At 44.4% G+C, this 21260-nt stretch overlaps 1 protein-coding gene across 1 annotated transcript in view; it reads left to right on the top strand.

Moving 5' to 3' along the window:
- Window positions 1-9448, top strand: part of DAB1 (Dab, reelin signal transducer, homolog 1 (Drosophila)) — a 451043-nt gene extending 441595 nt beyond the window's left edge. Inside the window, exons 12-14 of the mRNA XM_010855870.1 lie at window positions 4735-5283; window positions 8878-9005; window positions 9353-9448. Of these exons, the coding sequence (XP_010854172.1) occupies window positions 4735-5283; window positions 8878-9005; window positions 9353-9448 (773 nt within the window). The remainder of the gene's footprint in view (window positions 1-4734; window positions 5284-8877; window positions 9006-9352) is intronic.
- The last annotated feature ends 11812 nt before the right edge of the window (window positions 9449-21260 follow it).

The raw sequence follows: 21260 nt of genomic DNA, 5'->3' as shown, positions 1-21260 counted from the left end.
ACCCTTGCTGTCTTTTTTTTTCTTTTGAATATTGTACTTTGGTCTGAAGCAGATGGCATGAAGCCAGGGAGACATGCTAACAGCTCTCTCCAGAAAAGTGTGTACAGCCCATCTGTTGGTTCCTTGTGGATAAAAGGGAAAAAAGGACAGGGGGGGAAAAGCCTGCCACCAGCAGTAGACTGATCAGAGATCATAGCACGTATGGTTGCTGGAGTTGACTTGGACACTTAGAAAAATGCAGTGAGTTTATTCCACCGTGACTCACTCACCTCTATCTAGAGCCTTTCTCCAGCCTTAAGCATTTATGGAGCAGTGGATGTGTGCCCACGACTGTGCTGGACACAGATGGGGGAGGCAGAAAGAGATAAAAGGTTCCTACTCACAGGGGCTCTCCAGTCTAATGAGAGAAGACAAAATCACTGTGCAGTCACAACACTAACTTTTTACTGTGATGTGCACCACGAGAGAGATGAACATAAGGACCTGTGCCTGACCAGAGGAGAGCCACTGGGCGTAGAGGGCAGAGGTGATGCTGACCTGAGTCTCCAAGAGCAGAGGAGGGACAGTCATGTGAAGAAGTAGGGATGGGTTTCCATGCAGGTAGGCCAGCAGAGAAGAGGGAGCAGGTTGCAACTGCTGCAGGGAAGGGTGCCAATGAGAGCAAATGGGGAAAGGGGTGAAGAGGTGAAAAGGGGCTGACCCATAGCCCCAAGATAAGCTAAGTTCTCTGGGCATCATTTTCTAGGTGATGAAGCACTGTACCGCTGACCCTTGAACAATAAAGGCCTGAATTGCACAGGTCTACTTATATGTGGATGTTTTTCAATAAATACTACAGGAGTACTATGTATGATCCAAGGTTGGTTGGTTCCATGGGTGCAGAACCAGGTACATGGACTGTCAACTCTAAGTTACACGTGGATTTTCCATTGCTCAGGACTCAGTGCCCTTAACCTGAGCATTATTCAAGGGACAACCGTATTTGCCTTTTAGAATATGGTGGCAGTGAGGAGGGTGGGATGGAAGCCAAGCATAAAAGTCTGACTGGAGACTGAAACCTTCCATCCATTTACCAAAATGGGCATCCGGATTGGCATGGTAGGAAAATCCATGGGCAAGTCTTCATCCTGTCAGACTCAGTGCCCCTCTTTATGTTAAGGATCTATGATATCTCCTTTACTATCGTGAAATGAAATTCATCAAGAATATAAAATATCTATACAGTTGTTCAAAAATCAATATAGTGTCTTAGCTGTAGTAGAAAGAAGAAATAAAAGCAAATTTATAATAAAAAGATATGTTTTTCCATTAGGAAATACCCAGGTGCCACCACACTGGCTTTCCTCATAGCTCAGTTGTTAAAGAATCTGCCTGCAATGCAGGAGACCTGGGTTTGATTCCTGGGTTGGGAAGATCCCCTGGAGAAGGAAATGGCAACCCACTCCAGTATTCTTGCCTAGAGAATCCCCATGGACAGAGGATGCTGGCAGGCTACAGTCCATGGGGTTGCAAGAGTCGGACATGACTTAGTGACTAAACTACCACCACTACCACCACCACACTAGAACACATACTAAGTGATCAGATGTGTGTACCTAAAGGCAACAATAGAACAGACCAACCAGAATAGGAGTGTTAACGCTGTCTCCAATGCCATGAACAGGAACCACAATTTTCCAAGTTGTTGATCAACTCTTGACTATGTTCCAAAGAAACAAAGTATAATCTTCCCCAGTGTATGCATTTCTGAAAAATTAAGTGAATTAAAACTGTGCCAAGAAACTTTAAATTTCCACGTGATTCAAAGTACACACAAATAATCACAAATTGTTTGTCATGCACGTCATCTCCCATATTATAGGAGGTCTAGTATCAATGCTCTTGACCCTTAAATGTCAATACTGCCCCCCACCCCACCAAGTTTTCCTGACAATCAAAACACACCCCAGGATTTTCTAATCATCCCCTAGGAGGCAGTAGAGCTCCCACCAGGAACCATTCAGATCAGATCAGATCAGTCGCTCAGTCGTGTCCAACTCTTTGCGACCCCATGAATTGCAGCACGCCAGGCCTCCCTGTCCATCACCAACTCCGGGAGTTCACTGAGACTCACGTCCATCAAGTCAGTGATGCCATCCAGCCATCTCATCCTCTGTTGTCCCCTTCTCCTCCTGCCCCCAATCCCTCCCAGCATCAGAGTCTTTTCCAATGAGTCAACTCTTCGCATGAGCTGGCCAAAGTACTGGAGTTTCAGCTTTAGTATCATTCCTTCCAAAGAAATCCTAGGGCTGATCTCCTTCAGAATGGACTGGTTGGATCTCCTTGCAGTCCAAGGGACTCTCAGGAGTCTTCTCCAATACCACAGTTCAAAAGCATCAATTGTTTGGCGCTCAGCCTTCTTCACAGTCCAACTCTCACATCCATACATGACCACAGGAAAAACCATAGCCTTGACTAGATGAACCTTTGTTGGCAAAGTAATGTCTGTGCTCTTGAATATGCTATCTAGGTTGGTCATAACTTTCCTTCCAAGGAGTAAGCGTCTTACCCGTCAAAGTCAATGGGAAAATTAGAAAAACGAAGTTGCAGAATTCTTTGTTGTTACATTGAAGTCATTGTATTATTCTGTGACAGGCAACATAAGCAAGCTGTCAGCACCAAGCCTCTTCACCTTTTTCTACAGAGAGATATAATGATTTTAAAAGAAGCACAAGTGATACTTTATACCATAATAACAGAAACAATATAATTTCCACTTATTAAGTGCTCACAACGTGTTAGGTATATTATTAGGTGCTTCACAAAATCCCTGCAGGGTCGATACCATTATCTCCATTTTAGGGATAAGGTGATTGGTGCTCAGAGAGGAAAAGTAGAGTGTCAGTATGTGTCTCATTTCCTTGCACTAGGACCAAGGTGATCTGATAAGGGTATTGTCTATTTTGTTTGTTGCCACTCCTGCCTCGTTCCATAAAAGTATTGAACAAATTAATTAGCAGGAAGCCTGTGTTTCTGTATCCACCCTTCTGGAGCCTCCTCTCACCTTGTAAGGAAATGGACTGGCTTTGAAAGTTGGCTGCATCTCTTATGAATCAGTTGAAGGGCAGGTGGATCTGGGGCTAGTGCATGGGTGAGGCAGCCCACGTGTCATTTCTCTGGGTTCACCAGAGTCATCAATGCATCCCAGGTCATTTTGGAAGCTGCTAGGAAACCACACATCCACCCTCTTTTTTCCTGGTCCTACCGTTCTGTACCTGCAAATTCCTTCTGGTGGCCATAAAAATGCTTATTCTGAGAGATCAGTCTTCATCCTCTACTCTGCCTACACTGGCCGTCTGTCTCCTGGGCTTGATTGCACCCTGAGAAGGGCGGGAACCCCTGGAAGGACATGGGAGTCTCCTCCAGGCCCACAGTAAGCTAAAATATCTGATGGTTGGACTAACTTTATGGACTCTGCTAAGATCAGAAGTCAGTCTTGGCCATCTGGGCGAGGTAGTAGGGGGCAGTGGAGAGAATGCTGGTTCTGGGGACAGATAGCCTCAGTTCAGACCCTGATTTCAGCTTAATGTCCACTGTGTGACCCTGTGCGAATTACTTTTCCTCTCTGAGCACCAATCACCTTCTCCCTAAAATGGAGATAATGATACCTGCAGGGATTTTGTGAAGATGTGAAGCACCTAATGCTATACCTAACATGTTGTAAGCACTTAATAAGTGGAAATTGTGTTGATTCTGTTATTATGGTATAGAGTATCACTGTACTCCTTTTAAAACGATTATATCTCACTGTAGCAAAAAATTATGGTAACGTAAGTGAGTACCCTCCCTGGAGTTTTGCAGTGACCCATCTGTGCCACGGTATGTGGTATTCCTAAATAGATTACTAAGCTACATTTTTTAATCTCTAAGATTGGTATAATAATAATATATAATAATACCTAGAACTACGTTTTATTGCCTGTTTTTTACATATCAAGGAAGGTGTTAAGTAATTTTATAGGCTGTGATTCAAATCATACTAATGGTTAACATTTACTCAATATTCATTTTATGTCAGCCACAGTTCTCTATATCTTAAATGTATAATCTCAGTCTTTAACCCAACGAGGCAAAAGGTATTTTCTGCCCATTTTGCAGATAAGGAGAGGCTTAGAGACCTTCTTAAGCTCTCCCCAGATTCCACAGATAAGAAGTGGCAGTCTGAGTTTCAACCTTGGTCTCAATCATGTTGCATACGGTTTTGATGTGGAGAAGGAAGATGTAGCCTGATTTTACAACAAAGAGCTTGACTCTTAGCAGAAGCAATGGGGATGCCCTCATTCTAGCAAGAAGGGGAAGCAAGATTCAAACCCAGATGTGCCTGTTTCCAGCACTCTGCCCTTCCCACTGAGCACACTGGTTCCTGAGCTGTATGATGTCAGAAACCTTTAAGAATGATAAGACTGTAACTACTCTAAGAACTATACCATTATTATTAGTACCCCCAAATGCCTGCCTGGCTTGCTCCCTCACTGCATGCTAGTTTCTACTTACAAGTCATCTCCTTAGAGCAGTTTTCCTGATCACAACTGTAGAAGGCAGACCCCGGGAGAGCAGGGACTTCTGTTATACTCCCCTTTGCAACCTAGCACACAGCCTGAGACTGAGTAGTCACTTGATACCTTTCTGCCAATCACTTGACTCCCTGAATGCTTCTTGCCCAGGGCTCCTGACTCTTCTTTTTCACGCCTGCAGGTTATGTTGCTATGGGCGCCGTCCTCCCATCCTTCTGGGGCCAGCAGCCCCTTGTCCAACAGCAGATCGCCATGGGTGCTCAGCCGCCAGTCGCTCAGGTGATGCCGGGGGCTCAGCCCATCGCATGGGGCCAGCCGGGTCTCTTCCCTGCCGCTCAGCAGCCCTGGCCCGCTGTGGCCGGGCAGTTTCCGCCAGCCGCCTTCATGCCCACACAAACTGTTATGCCTTGGCCAGCTGCCATGTCCCAAGGTCCCCTCACTCCCCTTGCAACCATCCCAGCCACGGGTGACTCCGCCAGGTCAAGTCCACAGACCGACAAGCCCAGGCAGAAAATGGGAAAAGAAATGTTTAAGGATTTCCAGATGGCCCAGCCTCCACCTGTGCCCTCCCGCAAACCCGACCAGCCCTCCCTCACCTGCACCTCAGAGGCCTTCTCCAGTTACTTCAACAAAGTCGGGGTGGCACAGGATACGGATGACTGTGATGACTTTGACATCTCCCAGTTGAACTTGACACCTGTGACTTCTACCACGCCATCGACCAACTCACGTGAGTGTCCTTCTCTGGAGACATAAACCCCTGAGAACAACTGATGCCTTGTTTCTGCTGTCAGAGAAACCACCTCAGTTGCAGTCAACAGGCCTCTTTGTTTATATCACTACTATTACTACCACTAACAATAGCCTCCCATTATTAGATGCCAATTATATGTACCTTCTCCATGCTTTATATGTGTTATTTCCATACTCTAACAATGCTTATGGCAAGTTTTGTTAGACCCGTTTGACAGATAATGAAAATGAGATTCAAAGACAAAGAAAATAGACAGAAGGGTAGAACTGAATACAAGCCTGTTATTTTTCTAGCATGTCACCCGCTTTTTCTGTTTTTGTTCATTCGCTCCTTCATGTGTTCATGTATGTATATCCCAGCTCTGATACATAGTTTTGGGTATGGTTTATTGAACTAAAACTGAATGGAGTACATGCATTTAAATTTTTTTAGGAACAAGGACAAAAAAATTAGAAAATTAAGATCAGAAGAAAATGCAGGCCAGAGATAGAGCAGTTGTAAAGCCTCCCACAACAGGTAGAGTAGCAGCCAGAATGTGGCTCAAAGCTTCACGTAGTCAAAGGGAAAAACAAATTAGTGGTTGTAGCAGAACACTCTGGACTAGGAATCCAGAGAGCAGCTTGATTACGTCTTAGTTTTGTGCCAATGAGCAAGTCATTTTATTTCTTTGTGCCTCAGTTTCCTCAACTATCTCAGGCTAAGGATCATAAAAAGCATTCAGTGGTACAGGTTCTAAAACATCACAACCCTCACAGAGTAGCAAGTATTTTTATCATCATTGTTATGGCACACCCAGTGGATTCACGCAGAGTCCTGGCCTGAGGTTCTAATCCTGCCTTCTCTACCCCAAGCTGTATCTTTGGGCAAGTGTGTGCTTCTTGTAACCTTCCTTGTGTCTTGGGTAGGATAAGTGAGCTGGCTTCGATAGCTGTGTGCCTTGTCCTGTCTGTGGCATTCCGTGATTCTCTCCCAACTCACCTTTCTACTGCCAGCCTCTGGCAAACCAATACCGTGCAGCCAAACAGAATCTAGATACACTGGGGTACACTGATGCCAGCTCGACACCAACCCAGGAAGGTGCCTGGTGATCCAGCCTGTGCCCTACCAGTTGATAAGGGGGAGGAAAAGGCTCATGGCACAGCGAGGTTGGCGTTTTCATTACTGTCAGATGATGCGGATCACTGCTTAGCAAATACCATGAATTGTTAAAGAATTTAAGATGTTAACACAATTAGATAATGTCAGTCCAGCCAGGTCCAGGATGCTGCTCTGAAAATGAACCTCTTCTATGGGTATAAAGAGCCTACTTCTTCTCAGGCCGTATGATCTACATGGTGGGGGCATCTCTATTTACTCCAACTCACAGGGTTTCAATGAAGAATCATGAATTTAAAAAAAATGAAACGCTGAAGAAATGACAGCCATGCATAAATAAGCAAGCATCTTTTGAAAGCAAATGTCTCTCTTTCAAGGGGCTGGTGTGCTAGCTACATATAAAAGAGGGAAGTGTAAATTCTCTGAGGACAGGGAATATGTCTTAGTCATCCTCGTGTCGCTACACTTTTTTTGATGCTCCTGTGGTATCTGGCACATGGAGGTATTTTGGAAGGTTGTAGAGAATGAAGGAAAAGGAACAAAACAAAAGCCACTTAGTAACTCCTGTGTTTCAGAGCAGGGCTTGGTATCCTCGGCATTACTGAGACTTGGGGCCAGATAATTCTTCATTGTGGGTGGTTGTCCTGTGGATTGCAGATGTTTAGCAGCATCCTTGGCATCTACCCACTGGATGCCCAGTAGTCACGTCCTCTTCCCCTAGCCTTGATGGCAAAAGATGACTCTTGATAATGCCAAATGTCCCTTTGGGAGTAAAACTGTCCCAGATTGAGAACTACTGTTTTAGAGTATACAGGTATTCTATAAAACCTTCTAAAGGTTAAACACTTACATAAACAAACAGTTTTGCATCCCACTGATTACATCCAGTAAGTATGAGCAGTATACCTCTCAGTATTGATGGCTTGGTCAGATTCTCAGCCTTTAGTAAAAAACCACATCAAAGTCACTTTGGAATCCAATTTCACTAATAAATATTAAATGTGTGCTGCATATCAAGGTGTTTTCACATAAACTATCTCTTTAAACCTACTTCCTTTTAATTAAAAAAAAATCCTATGTTTTAAAGAAAATGAGTGCAGCCGATCTTTATATCCTCTGTCCGTCAGCATCACCTTTCAAATGTTTTGGGTGGAGAAGAACCAAAAGTGATCCTCAGATAGAAACAGAAAAGCGCAGTGGGGCTGAGCAGTATCAGGTTTGTGCTAACTCCCGGGGCTCCTGCTTCCTCACAGTTGTGTTAACTCTGAGAAAGGCACTTCATCGCTTTGAGTGGCAGTTTCTCCATCAGAAGAAGACAGCAGGTACAATAGCACCTGCAGTGTTTATTTTAGAGGGCGTGATGAATGCAAAGTGCCCAGCCCCGTGTCCAGCTCACGGACACGCAGTAAATAATGTCATTCTAAAGACGTTAGAGTTACAGAAGCAACTCACTAAGTTTTATAATCACTCACTGTCTGATGAGCAGCCAGATTTGTAAATTCTGGGAAGTAATGGCAGGGAGACCTTATCAATGGCTTTTGAAGTTCAACTAGTAAATCAAGTCTTCTCCTCCTCCCCCTACCTTGGGGCTGAGCCAGTGAGGAGTATTTTCCATGCCAAGTTAGAAATTATGGAAAGGAAAGTGGTTTCCAGTGGCATATTTATTATAAACCTCTGGAATAAAGAAGACAAGGAAATTGTGGGAAGGTCAGGACAGAAAACACAGATCCTTATGGAGTGAGGAAAAAAGCATCAGCTGTGAAGTTGCCTTCAGCCTTGTCCATTTCCCCAGATCACTGAGACACTCTTCATTCACACAGGTTTATCAGACAACACCTTCGTGCCAGGATACAAAGCCTGTTTCCACCTCTTGCCAAGTCTGAGACCTTGAGCAATTTAGCAACCTTCACTGTCCTTATCTGTAAAATTGGAGAACCCCTACCTCAAAATGGCTTTATGAGGATCACAGATATTACCTGTGAAATTTGATGGCCTCTGATACATGGAAGGCATCCAATAAATGTCACACTGTCCTCATCTCTGTTTATTCTTCTTGAAATAATTGTATGAAATTAAGAAAGAGAAAGAAAGAAAACTATAGTCCAGTGGGTCTCAACATGAGTCTGTGGAAACATGGAGTTTCTGATTCAGCAGGTGTGTTGAGGGTAGGGTCCAAGAATGTGTATTACCAACAAGTCCCCAAATGTGACTGATGCTACCAGTCCAGGGAACATCCCTTGAGGACCATTGCCTCACCCATCCCTGTGGACCAGCTCCTCCTGACTGTCAAGTATGTGAGAGGACAGGATAAATAGAGAAGAGAGATTAAACTGTTCAACTGATTTGACTTGTGATGGGAAGAGGTGTCCTGGGATTTGACTCAAACATAACCAGATCCCTGGGGTTTCCGGGGGGTAGAAACAGTTGCCTCTGGACACTTAGGATGTTTTCTCTTTTTGCATGGTCTCCATGTAGCTCCAACCCCAGCCCCTAGACAGAGCTCTCCATCCAAATCATCTGCATCCCACGCCAGTGATCCAACCGCCGATGACATCTTTGAAGAGGGCTTTGAGAGTCCCAGCAAAAGTGAAGAGCAAGAAGCTGTAAGTGACCAATGTGTTCTGAGTTTTTTTTTTTTTTCCATTTAAAACTTTTGTATCTAAAATGAACAATGCATGAGGACGCCTATGTAGAAAAGAATGCTGACTCAGACTCAGGTTCTAAGGGGTAACTAAAGGGGTTTTTTTTATGTTCAAATGAGCAGCTGAAAACTGCTATCCTTTCATTACATTGTTGCAAATTCTCGCATTTGCAGAAGTGGCATCCTCTCAATGGAGTGCTGCCTTCTTTAAAATAATGGATGATATGTGTGCATGAAAATGTACCCAGCTGTCTTATATTTTAAATTACTGAAAAGAAAAAAAAAAAGTGTTATCTTCTTGTGTTCTAGCCTGATGGGTCACAGGCCTCATCCAACAGTGATCCCTTTGGTGAGCCCAGTGGGGAGCCCAGTGGTGATAATATAAGTCCACAGGCCGGTAGCTAGATAGCACAGGTCTGGGTAGGTATCTGTCCTTTTGATCTCCCACCCTTGAGCCATCGCTCTCCCTTTTGCTTGTTCATTGCCTCTGAAGTCGCATCCCTGATGTTCGCACCATCATCCTGGCCTGAGCGTATCCCCGACGTTTGCATCATCTCGCCTTGCCTGGTGTCTGTTTTCCACCTTGTTTATCCTCATGGATGCATGACCTTTGACATGTATTGGGAGTAGGGGTAAAGGTGAGGAGTGGGGAATGGTCATACTATTTTATTACCGATATGTTCTGAGTCGGGGAGGAGTGGTGAGGCATGGTCAGAGCTGCTTAATGTGGATTCAGTGTCTGAAAGCATCAACATTCTGAGATGCACACATTCTTTCTCAGTGAGATGTGGTCCAGATGCTTAGACCCCTTCAGCGGTGTGTCACAGAATTTGCCTACACTCCACAGATCTAAAAAAAAGAGAAAAAAAAAAAATCACCAACCAAACACACTTCAAGAAGGCAGACTAAGAAACAAAACAATCAGTGCTTGAAATAAAATTGATAGAGATGTGAGATCGTGGTAGCCTGTTCTGTCGGGCCAAAAGGGGCCCTGCACCCCTTCTGACGTGAAAGTGGAATTCAGAGCTGTGAAAATGGAATTAAAAGACGTGTGGCATTTGCTTCTGAGGCTCTGCTGTTTGCACCTGTGTGACAGCCGGTGGTTTGCCACCAAACCACTTCAGACTCCATCAGCAGCAACTTCAAGAGAGGTGTACTTACATTTACTAGAAGTGGGTTTAGGCACTTGAATTTCAATACATCTGATTTGATGGAAAGAAAGAGGGGCTGATGAAGCCAACTTTCCCAGGAGACAGAAGTACCCGCTTGTTACCCAGACATGATTTCTAAGGTCACTCCTTGACAAATGTCTTCAATTTTCAGATGCTTTTCTAGTTTTCCATAAACGCCTAGGACCGCAAGGCCCTAACTGGCAGAGCTCCGTTTTTAGGCCTGAGTAGCATGGTCAGAACCATTAAAATGGTAAATAGTTTTCACTGTTCATAAATGGACTCTGAGGCTACCTTGGAATCAGTTGCCATTTGTGTATAAGTTATTTTGATGGTTATTGAAAGCTCATAGAGTATTTTCAAAGTGCGTTTTGTTCATAGATTTTATGATTAGAGAATCTCACATACCATACATTCTGCCACATTTCATTCACCTCAGTGCAGTATATAGCACACGAGAATACCATCGTGCCATGCAAACACCCAACTGAAAATGTAGTCTTACAAAGCTGTGTGGGGGGCTTGTGATAATAGACAGAGTCGATGTTCCAGGAAAGGCAGAAGGTGGAGAAGATGGGTGGACACCTTGGGAAGATGCCCCAGCAGGTTATCCCACCCTTTTCATAGTTCTGTTTCACATGCTCACCCTTGCCTTGAAAAATGTGATGAAGTAGGGGTGGCAAGAGCCATTTGTCAGCATAACAGCCAACGTCTAATCCCAAAACTGAACTTCTAGACAACAGAGATGACGGACAGCATTTGCAGATCGATGCCTCACACCCTCATCGTTACGAGTCTGTTCTGCTTGAGATGGTTGTGCAAGCTGTTTTGTGGGGCTTCAGCCTGCCGTGTTGTGTTTGATGCTCTGTCTAGAACCCCAGGCCAGGGCCGAGTTGTGAATGGATGTGGCACAGTCTTGTGGGAAGAGCTCAGAATTTGGAACCTGAGTTCAAATTCTAGCTCAGCTACCTAATAGCAGGAAATCTTGGGCAAGAACCATACTTGCTGTTGCGTCTTGGTGTGCTTATCTGCTGGCAGGGCCTGGTGTATCCATTACCTTAACTGAGATGGCACGTAGAGACAGACACTCAGTACTCAGCTTAAAAATCTGGGTTCTGGAATAAGAGTGAATTCAGAACCTGGCACTAGCACTGATGAGCTATGTGACCCTGATGAGATATCATAACAATTCCCTATCTTATTTAGAAAGACAAGGATAAAAATAGTCTTCCTCATGAGGTTATTGTTTGGACTAAGTGATATGTCTGGAATTCTTAACACCACATCTGACACACGGAAAGTAGCCAAGCTGTTAGTTGCCATCAGCAACACCAACACCATCACCACCACCCCAAACCGTCATCACATGTGCTCAATAAACATGGTTCACCAGTCCCTTGGATTTTATACATTTAGCCCTTGTGTTGAATACATTCCATCGTAAGGACCCAGGCCATTGCCTGGGAGGTTTTGCTTTGTACTTTGTATTTGCAGGTAATTAATTTTCAATATGCCTTAAAAGAGCTTTGGGAGAAAAAGAAAAACCCTATTTCCTAGTTCTGTGGCTCACCCTGCCCCTTAATCAGAATGACCCCTTTTAGGGCCTCAGGGGCCAACTCTCACTTCTCCAAACAGAGCAGCCTTATCTTAAATTCACATGTAAATCATAATAAGTAGTTCCCAGCTCCAAAGGAGGGCTGGGCTGTAATCTTCAATGAAGCAGTTTTCTCCCTTTGAAAGCTTAGTCTGGCAATTTCACAATGGCCTATCAAGGGTCACATGCCAAGAGGCCAATGCCAGGCTTGCTGACACATCCCACGTAGCCTTAGCCTTGCTAAGACACTATGTAGTGATGGTGGTGGTGGTTCAGTCGCTAAGTCGTGTCCGACTCTTGCGACCCCATGGACTGTAGCCTGCTAGATTCCTCTCTCCATGGGATTCTCCAGGCAAGAATGCTGGAATGGGTTGCCATGTCCTTCTCCAAGGGATCTTCCCAACCCGGGAATCAAACCCAGGTCTCCTGCATTGCAGGCAGATTCTTTACCAACTGAGCTACAAGGGAAGCTCCCAAGACACCCATGACGGAAGTCCAAATGGGGCTTCTGGGCCTGTCCTTCAATACAGCATAAGCCACATTTGATCTTTCTGTCTCCATTCCATTCAGCCATCCACCCAACCGGAAATTTACTGGCTGCAATTTCTTAGCGCCTTTCCAGGCATTTGGAGAAAGGATACACCATGCAGGGCAAGTTATGTCCACAGCTCTATTTTCCCCTCTGTCTCCATGCAGTTGGGAAGCAGGAGTCTCAGCCTTATCACCGTTGCAACCATTATCACCAGCTGCTCTTTATTAGCAATGCCCGCACAATTCTGAGTAGGTAGGGGTGACATCTGTTGATAAGTTAAAACCATATCACACCCTCGTAAGAGGAAACAGACGGCCTCAATCGTTGCAGGTGGACGCTTTGGGGCCAATCTCAAACAGCATTTCTGTTTTAGCAATAAGGGAGAATATCTTCAATTATTTCATGTTTTCCCCTACCCTCCCATCTGGGAGAATCACGTGTCTGTAAAAGACTGGGTCAACAAGGGCACAAAAAAAGAACCCAAGTAATATTATAATGGCTGGTGTGGGAATGGCAGGTAATTTATACTCCACTGATGTGTTGCTGGAGCAATTTTAAGAGCGAAATGTTAGCTTTTGAGGAGATGAAAGAAAAATGAAAACATTTATTTGGTTAAATAGCTAAGTAAATAAACTGCCTATCAGACTTCCCCAGCTGTCAAGTCAAAGTAGCATCTGTAACAATGGAGAATTGTTTGGTCTGTCTCCCTTAGTAACAATAGATATTGCCATAAATAATAAGTCACCGTCATTTTTTTTTAAGACCAATCTTCATAGTGGGAACCCAAGACACATAAAATATAACCTGATGGATTTTTTTAGTGTTCATCTAAAGGGAAAGAAAAGCAGAACTTTAGACTCTTTGGGAGAGAGATTTGGGGAAAAAAAAAAAAAGGAGAGAGTGCAAACAGATGCCTAGAGTCAGGCGACTTGGGTCTGAATTATAGTTCGTAAGCACATGACTCAGGTGGGACCTTAACTAACCCCTGGAACCCCACTTCTCACACATAGATGAAAATGAATCATGACAACAGCTCCCTCCTCAGGCTCTCCTAGGATCCGAAGATATCATGAGTATGAGTGTTTTATAAGCTTTGAAGTAAAACAGCACGTATTTGGCATTATTGTTACTATTATTCTATTTAAATAGAATCACATAGCAAAAAAGCCTTAAAACAGAGAACCACAGAAATGGAAAATAACCACTTCTTTCCATGAGCATAGTGGTGCTCTGAAGCTAGTCCAAGCCAGCCTGGTCCAGGCAGGAGATGGGAAAGCCTGGCTGAGGGCAGCGGTAGCCAGGTTAGAGACGTAGGCTTGATGCCCAGGGACAGGAAAAGATGGAATCAGGAGGAGGTTAAGGCTGAAGGGAAGTGGGAAGAGAGGAAGAAGAGGCCTGCACTAGGAGACTTGCCCGATGCCTGCCTGTTGGGGATCGAGGCGGGGCCAGGAACTATGCTAAGAACACAGAGCAGCAGGCTTGAGCAGAGAAAAAGGCAAGTTTACATTGGGAACAAGTGTTCTTGAGGTTCCTTTGAACTTCTAAGTTCAGATGCTGGTAGACTGCTGAACATGAGACTCTGGAGGACAAAGGCCCAGAGATGGAGATTTCAGCATGATTTTCAGCCCCTAGAGTAGTGGGCAGAGCTAGAATCCACTGATCATTTAGACCTGAGTTCAGCAAACACTCTGTGAACAATGTATGCTTTGTGGGCTATCCGGGTCTCTGTCACAGCTAATCTGTTCTAGTGTTGTATCAGGAAAACAGCAAAAGACTGCATAAGGACTGGGTGTGGTGAGTTCTAGTAAGACTTTATTTACAGAAGAACTGGCAGTCACTAAAATGGGCTGGTGGGCTGTCCTTTGCTGAGCTGAGCTAGATCATGCTCATTGTTTCTAGAATCACCCTGCAGAAGGTAATGCAAGTAACCTTGCACTTACTACCACTAATGAGATAACTTTAAAAATCAGCAGTGTGTTTATAGCGCTTTCATTAAACATCACCTAGTTCAATCCTCAGGGAGACACTCTTAAGTATTTTTATTATTCCTGTTTCACAAATATGGCAGGTAAGGTAGAGAGGTTAATAACTTGTTGAAATCACAAGAATCACATGTAAGGAGGCTAGGATTTGACTCTAGACCCTGATTAGAGAACTTAAGAGCACTCAACCAAGACCAGGACACCTGGGTTTTAGCAGCCTCTGTTTGACTTAATTGCTTGTGATGTGAGGCATATGGCTTCATTTCTGGCCTTTGGTCTTCTCTTCAGAAAAGCAGTTACTCAGGCCCTTCTAGCTCTTACATTCTAGGACTTCTAACTTGTCCAGTGTCACCCAGCTAGAGCATGGAAGACCCAATCCTTAAAAAGTGTCTTCCAACAGCAACCTTCTCCCAGGTTGTCCTTATTCCCACCTAATGAAGGAAAGGCCAGAAGTCCCTGAAATGCAGTGACTTCTTTAGGTGTTCCGGTGACTCTCCATGTGAGATGTAGGACCCTCTCCTGACCACCAGGAGCCTACTCAGAACAGGCCCATTTGCTTTTGGCAGAGAACAGGCATCAGCAACCTCAGTGCCCTCATCTGCTACAGGACAAGTTAAAAAAAAAAGTGATGTCAACATGCAAAGCAGATTACTTGTGCCCGTCATTCGTCTTACTGGGGAAGTGCAGAGTTGATCAGAATGAGTGTGGACTTCCTGGGAACTCAAATTGTGCACCTTTTTTCACCAAGTGGGTTTTGGCACCGTGAGGCCCTTGGAAGCAAGTGCATTTGGCAGCAACTTCAGTCTCTAAGGTATTACCATTATATCCATCCTTTGTTTTGAAGGCTTTCCTATCCTAAAAGCCAGATTTTCAGGCTGAAAGTAGTCAGAAAGCTTTGTCATTTTCCCTTTTCTTTGAATAAAAAAAGAAAGGAAGACTCCTGCCACTTGTTAAAATTCTTTATGTCATATGAGCTCATTTATTACATGTTACATGCAGGACCATGATATTGGTGTTACAAGCCCCATTATAGAGATGAAAAAACCCAGGTGAAATGCCTGCTTCAGTTCATACAGGTAGTTAGGAAGATTGCGGGAGTCTTTGTGGCTCTAAACATTTTTCATGGATTTAGATGGCACTTTGAGTTCTTTCCACCTTAGTTTTATTCCATGGTTACCATCCCCCTTTTCACTTTGCCAAGCTAGGAAATGTAAGACCCTGTGGTAGGCCTACTGAGGTAGGCCCCAGTGTTGGGGCTTTAAAGACCCCGAGGCTGAAGTTGCTGCCTAAGCAGGGCGATGCTGAGGGCCTCAAGCTTTGGCTCACCTCCCAGCTGCAGTCTGACCCCCAGCTTGGCTCAGCGTGGCTCTCACTCCCCAGGCGCCCAGGATGGGGCAGATAACAGGCTTGCTCAGTAACCAGATTGCATGGCGCGTGACCTCACGTCCAAGACCACCTTTCTCAGCATGCCGCGTCTTTTCCCCACTCATCATCTGTTTTGAACCAAACTTTGCTTAACGTGGCCAAGCTTCCCCAAAACACAGTAAATTTAAAGTGAAGTCATAAGCACAATTGAAGTGGCTTTCCAAAGGGGCTCATGAAAATGTGGGATTGAAAACTATGTACCTTTGTACTTCAAGCCAAATGGCTGGGAAGAGGTAGGGAGGGGAATATGCACGAAAGGGGAGTCCAGACCCTGGGCTGCCCCTCCTGGCTCTCCACTGTTTCCTGTGGACTTTTGGTAAAACACCCCTCACATCCGGAGGCCTTCATTTCTTCCTGCCGGAAAGGAACTGTCAGACTGAGAGCCCTTCTTGCTTTGACATTTTACAAAAGGGATCACATGGCAGTGGAGAGGACAGTGGGCTTAGTAAAGACCTGGGTGTGTTTACATGAAACGCTCGAGAAAACAAATCTAACCTACAGTGGTCAAAAGCAGATCAGTGTGGCCACAATGGAATGAGGGGCTGACTGAGCAGGACATGGGGGAAGTTTGTAGGGTGAGGAAATGCTCTACATCTTGATGGCTTTGTCACAGTTTATGAAACTGTACACTTAAAATGGGAACATTTCATTGCATGCAAATTACACCTCAGTGAAGTTGATTTAAAAATAAGAAATAGGTAAATTCATAGAGATGGAAAAGTAGATGAGAGACTAGTTACTAGGAGTTAGGGGTCAAGGGGACTAGGAAGTCACTGCTTAATGGGTCTATTTGGGGTAAAGAAAGAGATTTAATAATGAATGTCTGTAAATTATATGCTTAAAAATGATCAAAATGGCAAATGCTTTGCTCCAAATATTTTACTGCAATAAAAAAAACTAAAAATGTAACAAAGGTGATTATATCCCCATTCTGCCCTGTGCTGGCTGAGTGACCTTGGGCCAGTCACCAAACTCTAGGGAGCCCTGCTTCTTCCCTGTAAAAGGAGCTAGGAACTCCCAGGGTACAGACTCTGTGATGTCTAAACGAGACCATGGCTGTGATCAAGGAAAGCCCTCTATAGACTCTAATTTTGTTTCTGTAAATATATAGTCTATTAATACTCTTCATTCTGTGATTCTGCTTGGTTGTTCGGCATGAGCTCATACCTCATACTTAAAGCCGTCTGCAGACACACGGAAGTCTCTGCTATCCACAGGGCCCTGCAGCCAAGCCCTTTAAATGTACTCTGCATTCTTTCCACATAGTTTCCCGGGACAGATCCTGTGCCATTATTAGGTCTCTTAACAGCCCAGTTACGATATTAAGAAGTGTCAATGAAGGAGATGGAATTATTAAAGCCACCTGCCAGTGATTTTTAGGCTGAAAACCATCTTCTATAAAGGAAGGATAGAATCACTCACCCAGATAGAAGAAGCCTTACCGTTTTGGGAGTAATTTCTCTGTGCCAGACTGTGTGCTCAATGTGTGTTTTCTCCTTCAATTCTCAGTGAGGACTTCTAGCCTCATTTTACAGATGAGAAAACCGATACCCAGAAGGGTTAAGCAACCTGCGTGGAGTTGTAAGGTTACTAAGTAGGTGACAGTGGAAAGAGAACATCACATGACAGCCAGGAGCCAGCCCAGCCCTCACAGCTGGGCACTTGGTGTTCTATTGCATGTAAACAGTTTCACAGATGGGCGTCAGACAAGGCACCGTGGTGGGTCAAGGCCCATTCAAGACCTCTCAGTAGCCATGGCTGCCATGAACATCATCCAAGCTCCAAAAATGACCAAACATTATTCGTTCCTGGCCTTAGTCTTACTCTGTGCGTCCTGCCTCCCAGGTAAGAATTATTAAGATAATCATGCTTCCTGAAAGCACCTAACCAAGAGAGACCCTCCCCCTAAACATCTAATATGTTTAAGCTTAACCCCATAGGAAGCCCTTTCTAATCACTTCTTCCAGACTTGCCCTTGGTTCCCCTCATTGCAATGAGCAATAAATCAAACTTGCTGAAGTGCAAGTGTGTTCCCACAGTGCCTGTGTACCACAGGCAGTTGGTAGGAAGAATACCAGCCTGGATCTGCCCGATTTCACATCAGTGTGCATATACTCTCTCACTGCATCTCCCAGAACATAGGGTATTCAAGTTACGTCAAAGGCTAGAGAGTTGATTTGTTTTCATCTTTACTGCATGGTTTCTATCTACTTTGTTGTCCTCTAGAAACAAAGGTTATTAATATGCCAGATTCACAAGTGAGCTTATTAAGGTTCATAAGTATTTGCCCACTCCTAGTAAGAGAAGGCAACAGCACCCCACTCCAGTACCCTCACCTGGAAAATCCCACGGATGGAGGAGGCTGGTGGGCTACAGTCCATGGGGTCGCTAAGAGTCGACACGACTGAGCGACTTCACTTTCACTTTTCACTTTCATGCATTGGAGAAGGAAATGGCAACCCACTCCAGTGTTCTTGCCTGGAGAATCCCAGGGATCGGGGAGCCTGGTGGGCTGCCGTCTATGGGGTCGCACAGAGTCGGACACGACTGAACCGACTTAGCAGCAGCAGCAGTAAGAGAAGCAACTTTCCATTCACTCATTTACATCCTCACGCTCTATGTTGTAAGTAGGTGTGCCTGCCAGGTTCCAAGCTTGTGCTCAGAATGTGGGACACTGACGTGCAAGGTACAGCAGAGCTCACTGTGTAGACAGCACTAGGAGGAAATGTGATGGCAGTGTAGACGTGGGTCTCTGCAGGGCACTGCTGGAGTCCAGGAGCAGAGTGGTCTGCGTCACCTGCACAGTCCAAGAAGCCCTTCTATTTGGGCTGGCTCCAAAAGTATGAACCTATAGGTGCGGGACAAGGAGAGGTCCCCAAAGTGGAAGAAACTGTCTAAGCAGAGTCTCAGGGGTGGGAATCTTATCGTGTCAGGGGGACGAGGGGCTTCACTGGTGGCTCAGACGGGTAAAGAATCTGCCTACAATGCAGGAGACCAGGTTTGGTCCCTGGGTCGGGAAGATCCCCTGGAGAAGGGAATGGCAACCGACTGCAGTATTCTTGCCTGGAAAATTCCATGGACAGAGGAGCCTGGCGGGCTACAGTGCAAGGGGTGGCAAAGAGTTGGACACAACTGAGAGACTAACACCTTGGCTTTCAAGGGAACCAGAAGAACAGAGCGGAAGTGTGACCTAAAAGAGAGTGGAAGTAGATGAAGCCAATGGGAAAGGGAGCCACATTGGAAGGGCCTCATGGGTCATTCCGGTGGGGGGATGAGGGTGGGGTGTCTGCATTGTCCCTGGGGACTTAAGGAGCCTGGAGGGTTGTTTCAATCAGGAAACTGGTATGACCAAATCCTTTGCAGAAAGATCATTCTGACAGAAGCATGAAGAATTTTTTTTTTGTTTTTAAAGCATGATATATGTGACCAGAAGGGTGACTTTTGATTCATGGTCTGGAAAGGGGCATTTATTAGTTCTAATGGTCTATGAGACTAATAGGTCTTATGTGCCCAGTGAAGGAACTTTGACCTTACCCTGTGGGTAATGAGGAGACTTTGAAGGATTTGAAGCAGGGCAGAGAGATACGGTCAGATCTGACAAAAGAAAACAACAGATATCAAAAATGTGCTGTGTTAATGTATGATTCCATTTAGGCTTTTTGGAATGTCAAAAAATAGCCTAAAGACCCCATGGTGACCTTGCCAGAAGTCAGGTCAGAAATTTCTGGATCAAATGATTTCTTAGTTCCCCTCTAGCTCTTGACAGTCTTAAGATTCTGTAACAAGGAAGGTAAAGCTATTTCCAAAACGTATAATGCATCAGAGTGTCAGACTTTGGGATTATCTGCTGCTTGGGGTTTTCCACACCAGTGCTCCCCTTCATTAGTGGGGATAATTGAGAGTTGACTGCAGTCGTTACCGCTGTTGTGATGGGTATTTGAAGCTAAACTCCGGCAAGCAGGAGATGTGTGAATATTTATCTCAGCTGCAGAAACTTAATGCAGTGTGGCATTAATTACCCTGTCTGAGCCTGCTGTCTTCTTCTGTTTTTAGGTGTCATTCTCAGTTGAATAAATTAGTTTCCAAAATTAGAATAAAGCAAATGGTAGGGTGGGATCAAGGCAGCCTGACTTCTTAGGGCCTCCAAAAAGCCGAGTGAGCTGAGAAAGTCTACCCAGGAAAGAGGGAGCTGCATTCCGTGGCCCACAGAGCACAAGGTGGCGTTGTTTCCCACTAGTGGTACTTCACAACTTTACCCCTCCACCTTTGCTCCACTCACTCCACCCCCAGAACACAAACACACAGAAAAATTCCATGGTTAGGCTTACCACAAGTATCTGAAACATTTCAAGACATTGGCAGAGAATAAATTAGGTGCTTAATAAATCATCTTGCTGTAGCTTTTGCTCAGAATTTGATGCTGAAAGAATAAAGCCAGGGGAGAGTGTGTTTAGGGCAAAGGGATCAGAACAGTGAAAAAAGTAGAAACTGTATCCTAGACATTCACATTCATTCAACAGACCTTCATTGAGCACCCACTATGCTAATAAAATGGCAGACAGAACGCACAGGTGGTAACTCAGAAGTCGGGAATGGAAGAATAAGCTTTCCTACTGTATGTCATCAGATATTTGGAAGAAGATTATACTTTTTTTTTTAACCTTTTCAAGGACAGTATGAAGTCCCATGGTTGGAAACCATGCAGGTTTCCAATTGACAAACTGTTCTATTACACAACTGGGTGCCTCCAAGAGTAGGAAGCTCCTTGTTCCTGGAAGAACACAGAGATGATGAGCTCTAGAATAAAATATGCTGGACTTGATCTCAGAAGTCCTGGATTCTATTTACAGCCTGGTTACTAAGTAATCTTGTGATTCTGGGGAAGCAAAAGCTCTCTTCATTGGGCTTCACATTCCATCTTCTTGCCCATCTCCACTTTACAATAAAAGCAAGCAATACAACATATTAAATCTATGAGAGGCAGCACAATGACTTTGAGTTCACACAACCTCTTTGATTTTCAGTTTTTACCTGCAAAATGAAGATGGAAAGAATAAAAGCCACTCCTGGGATGGTTAGGCAGGTAAAATATTGGGATGGCCAAAAAGTTCACTTAAGCTTCTCATAAGATGTTACAGATGAATTTTTTGGCCAACCCAATAAAACATAAAGGTATTTTATATAAATTCCAAAACACTCTACAACACCATAGCTGGAAGACTTTTTGCTTGTTTGTTGTGGGGTTTGTTATTGTTGTTATTTAATGGCAGCTATTGTAATAAATGAGAAAAAGCACTGGAACTTACTTTTAAGTCTCAAGTCCCATGTGACTTACTAGCCATGTGACCATGGTCAAATTACTTAACTTCTCTGTGCTTGGTTTCTCATTTGCAAAAGAGATAAATCACTGCCTTAATCACTACATTCAGAAGACAATGTACTTGAAAATACGTAGCATGGTGTCAGACACATGGTAGAGCTACAGAATGCCAGTTCCATCTGTTGGTTCAAGAAA

The sequence above is a fragment of the Bison bison genome, unplaced genomic scaffold, assembly GCF_000754665.1.
Source record: "Bison bison bison isolate TAMUID 2011002044 unplaced genomic scaffold, Bison_UMD1.0 scf7180017864369, whole genome shotgun sequence".
In the NCBI taxonomy this organism is placed as follows: domain Eukaryota; kingdom Metazoa; phylum Chordata; class Mammalia; order Artiodactyla; family Bovidae; genus Bison; species Bison bison.
The sequence above is the reverse complement of the archived record's forward strand: the minus strand, read 5'-3'. Positions and strand labels throughout refer to the sequence as shown.